The sequence below is a fragment of the Siniperca chuatsi genome, linkage group LG22 (genome assembly GCF_020085105.1).
Source record: "Siniperca chuatsi isolate FFG_IHB_CAS linkage group LG22, ASM2008510v1, whole genome shotgun sequence".
Lineage (NCBI taxonomy): Eukaryota > Metazoa > Chordata > Actinopteri > Centrarchiformes > Sinipercidae > Siniperca > Siniperca chuatsi.
Genome location: NC_058063.1, coordinates 15,889,982 through 15,894,465, shown reverse-complemented (window position 1 = coordinate 15,894,465; position 4,484 = coordinate 15,889,982). Strand labels below are relative to the sequence as shown.

The 4,484-nt window shown below is 38.0% G+C and overlaps 1 protein-coding gene and 1 non-coding gene across 2 annotated transcripts; one reads left to right on the top strand and one right to left on the bottom strand.

Moving 5' to 3' along the window:
* Positions 1–87: 87 nt before the first annotated feature.
* On the top strand, positions 88–169 carry trnas-gcu. The gene has a single exon. It is a non-coding gene; the product is annotated as a tRNA-Ser (tRNA).
* Positions 170–1,203: 1,034 nt separating this feature from the next.
* Positions 1,204–4,483, bottom strand: pfdn2 (prefoldin subunit 2). The gene is made up of 4 exons (XM_044184583.1): positions 4,340–4,483; positions 3,359–3,447; positions 2,928–3,051; positions 1,204–2,552 (listed from the first exon to the last, which is right to left on the bottom strand). The coding sequence occupies exons 1-4, from the start codon at positions 4,418–4,420 to the stop codon at positions 2,361–2,363; spliced, it is 486 nt and encodes a 161-aa protein (XP_044040518.1). The 5' UTR covers positions 4,421–4,483; the 3' UTR covers positions 1,204–2,360.
* Position 4,484: the final 1 nt, after the last annotated feature.

The window sequence follows — 4,484 nt, the reverse complement described above, 5'->3', positions numbered from 1 at the left end:
TAGTTCACGTGAGAATGAGGGTGTTGAAGGTAATCATGAACATGGTGATGTATAAGAAAGTAGTTGCTGCTAGAGAGGACTCCATGGGACGAGGTGGCCGAGTGGTTAAGGCGATGGACTGCTAATCCATTGTGCTCTGCACGCGTGGGTTCGAATCCCATCCTCGTCGGCATTCTTTTTATTTTTTAATATAAATGATAAAAACAATCGTATTATGTGTTTCCCCGTTATACTATATGGTCATGGTCTTTTGCTAAAGTTATCTGCATACTCACTTGCTGGATCTTATTTACTCATTTTACTGGGTAAATAACATTCGACCATCAGACTCTTCTCTATATAGATAGATATGACGTATCTAGTGTACAGTTTTTTTTTGTTTTTTTCATCTTCGATATCAATTTGAGACTCCAAAAACAATAAACAAAACAAGCAGAAATAAATTAAAAGAGGGCCATTCCAAAAATGGTCTATCCATTTACATGCCCCCCCCAGAATCCAACAAGGCAACATTGCAAGTCGCTGCTATCTTACAGCTGCACACCTTTAAATGCAAACCTTATTTACACACGTTCCCATTATAGGGAATAGATTTAAACTGAGGGGCTGTCAAGTAAAGTTTTGCATTAACAATTCATTAATAGCATAAGTGGTACAATTATTGGCAAAGTGCCTTGCTCAAGGTATATGTACTGTACTTGTCAATGGAGGGGAAGCTCTCCCCTATAATTAAAAAAGTTATTTTATGCAGTTTTTATTTTTTAGTTAAAACAGCCTTATGTTAGAGGTAACAGTCGTTTAACATATCTTCAGGACAGATGCCTTCATTCGTCTTGCCTTAATCCGCAGAAAACCATGAATGGAATTATGCCTAATATAAATAATGTAAGGTGAGGAGGTGTGTAGACAAAGCAAAGGCTGTGGTTGTATGAAAATATCTTAGACCTTAATTTTCATTCACCAGTGTGGACAGACACATCTGGGAGTAAGGAAGATGGAAATCACTTATCCCCAATTTGATTTGACTACATTATTTGCAATCAACAGGTTCTTTGTTACATTTTTACCACACACAAGGATGGCCTATTGCTTGAACTTCCATAAAAACGTTACAGAGGTGATGTTGGGTTGTAAACAGTCGGTATGTCGTAAGAGATTTGTGGCTTACAGTAACAAAGATTTAAGACAACACACACAAAAAAGCACACTTGTGGCATTCTTTAATTCATGACCATTAACAAAAACAATTTTGTCCTTACAACTACATAAACAGTGTGAACAGCGCACATCAGGTCCTAGGTGGCATTTCGTCAGTTTAGACTGTGCTAACAAATTAATTTAACGACTCCGAGCTCAAGCATGTGCTACAGATCAGAAAGAATACGACAAGTTTTATTGTGTTTTCAATGACAGGCCTTTATTGTTAAGGTGTGGTGGTAGCACTGACTTCTTCTCACTGGTCACGTCATATAACCACTGAACACAGACTGACCTCACATCAGCATTATCAATGCAAACCAGCAGCCGTTCTGTGCATGGCTTACGTGTGAAGACACAAATCGTGAATAAAATGTTTCATAGAGGGAGGGTGAACAAAGCTGACACATTCATTTTGATCTATAGTGACATGTTTACAGTATAATCTCTTGTTCATGCTCATAACATGTTGCCAAAATGCCTTCCAGGACCTGTACTGCCTTGGCAAGGGTGACTGTTTGCAAAGCTCAACCTACTTTAGGGCCCAATGAAATCAGCTTTTATTTTTCCTAATTTTTAAGTTGTTTGTCCAAAATCTTAAGTTTACAAAATGTTAAAGCTCAAAAACTTAAAAATGCACTGTGATCTAGTTTTTATTTAATAACCATGTGCACTCTTGTATGTTCTTGGCATTTTAAATGATTTTTTAACTTCAAATTTTAACCCAGCACTTTGGCAATTATATCTTACATGGGGGAACATTTTTTCTTTAATCTGAGATAGTAAAATATTTACTCGCTCATGTGTAATTGTGAGTAAGACTAAAACAAGTACTCAGGACTTGAATTTGATTGTTTAATTTCTTGCACAGTATTTCAGAAACAAAAAGCCTTTCAGCTTCACTGAAAGGCAAATGTAAGACAAACACCCTTCATTTTTTATACGCACTAGCATTCACATACATAAGCACAGCACTATGTGTACTGTTTGAGTTTGTGTAAAAGTACTTCAATAGCAAGTGCAATATGTTTAGCAGAAATTTGACCAATCTCCAAAACCAAACTTATCCTGTGACAATGGAAAACCTAGATTTTGTGACTCCAACTATAATTTCAGTACTGCAGAAATCATAAGGCCCTGCTGTCACCCTCTATTATTATAAACTACGACACTAAAACGCCAGCTCCGCTTTTAGACCCGCCTCCTTCGCTGTCCCTGGAAGATGCTGCTGACTGGCTTTGTGCCTCTCCTTCACCCTCTCCCACCAACCGGATGTTGTAGCGTTCCCTGTACTCTGTGAGCTCCCGTCCTTTAGACTGCATCTGTGTGTTGATGGACTCTATTATTTTGGAGATCTGTGGGGAAAAAAGGGACGAGAGTGAGACCTTTTCGACTAAATTAAATTTTAGATTCTTGCCTGAAGTTGTCTTCTGAAATTATGTTAAATTAAAACATGTTGAAAGGAGGTAATTGTTACTGGTGGATTAAAAAACTACATGTATGCAACCATTAGAGGAAAGTGTTGACCTTGCAAGTATCTACTTTAAATTGAAATAGATATACAAACAATACCGCACTAATGTTATGTTTGTGCGTTACCTTTACAATACAATTTTAAGAATTAAACACCATGGCACTTTATATTTGTTTCCAAGTTTGCTAATACATTTCACTAGTGACATTTAAAGATAATGTACTATTACATTTGTTTTTCTTTTCTCATCCATCACCTGTTCTTTGTTGGTTTTCAAGGCTGGTAGAACTTCTTTTACCGTCCTCTCCACCAACACTCCTCCTACAAGACGAAAGCATTTCCTCGAAGGGTCCACATCCTTCAGGGTGTCAATTACTAAGCTGGATGAACAAAAAGTGATGTTAAAAACCAAAAATTAATCCATGAAGACACTCAGCTGGTCAGTTTTCTAGTCTGACTGTCGCGATGCATTTCTCAGATTTGTGACTAAGGACATATTTTTATGACCTTGTTTGGAGTTAGCAAGATATGAAAGCAAATGCAAAATGTTTGTAAACATAGCAATATCAGATATGTGGTGGCTGCTGGTCAGCAGGATTGTTAAAGGAAATGTCTTTCTTGATCAAATATGAAAGGAGTTGACAGTGAATCAAAGAGGCTGCAGAGGTGGCAACATCTGCTACCAACCTGTGCTCATTGATCTCCATCTCCAACTCTGCAGCTTTAGAAGCCATACTGCGCTGCTCCTGACGCATACTCTGAAATGTTGCCACCACCTTTCACAGAAAAATATGCAGTCAGCAACAATACAGGCAGGCAGGCAGTCATATATATTAACCTTAATTATCTATGGAGTAAAATAAATGTGGCTTTTACAGTTTCACAAAAACAGCAACAACTTTAATTGATTACTAGTTACAGTATTTAAAATGTTAGGATTTACTACTTTACTTTATGTCACTATAATCATAATATGTTAGGATTACTGACTGCTGTTCAGACAAAACAAGCTATTAGTGTATGTCAATTTGGGCTGTAAGAAATTGTGATGGGCGTTTAAAAATATTTTCTGACATTTTAGAGACTAAAGATTCATTTATTAATCAATAAAATAATCGTCACATGCCCTAATTTTAGTTAATTTTGCTGTTAGTAGTTACTTACTTTTTCCAAAAGTAACATTTTGAATGCGGGACATGTGTGTAGTGGTTTTACTACTTTTACTTAAGCAAAGGATCTAAATACTTTTAAGACTTTGTGTGCCTTGACGTTAGTAAAATAGGGTTGGGGGTTTTACTTCAGTGATAAAAATAGCTTCTCACAGTGTCTTTAACTGGGCAAGACCTATTAATCAAAACGCACCATCCCAATAGAGGCGTATGCTAATTTAAATGCACCTAAACCCTATTAAACTCTTTGTTGCACGGACAAACTAGTGACAAACTCTTTATTAATGCAAATAGTATGTATGGCTTCACTCTGGCTCTCTCTGTTGTAACGTTTAGTGGAGAGAAAGCAGAAAGAAAGCCGGATGATGGCGATGTGGAAGCTAACGTTAGCCTTAGCTAGCTGGGAGCCAGTTAGCGGCTTTAGCTTCATCTGACAGGACTGAGCAAAAACGACAATGAGTGTACCGACTAAAGCAGCCTAAGGTGGAGGTGAGGATACCTGTTCGGCTGACGGGCCGGACTGTTTTCCACCGGCGCTGTTGCTCGATTTGCTACCCGTGCTGCTACTGTTGGCTGCCATCTTGGAAGGGTGTTGCTGAGAAGGACCCCGGGTAGGATGTGTAGAGCTGGTCCACGTGAGTGCC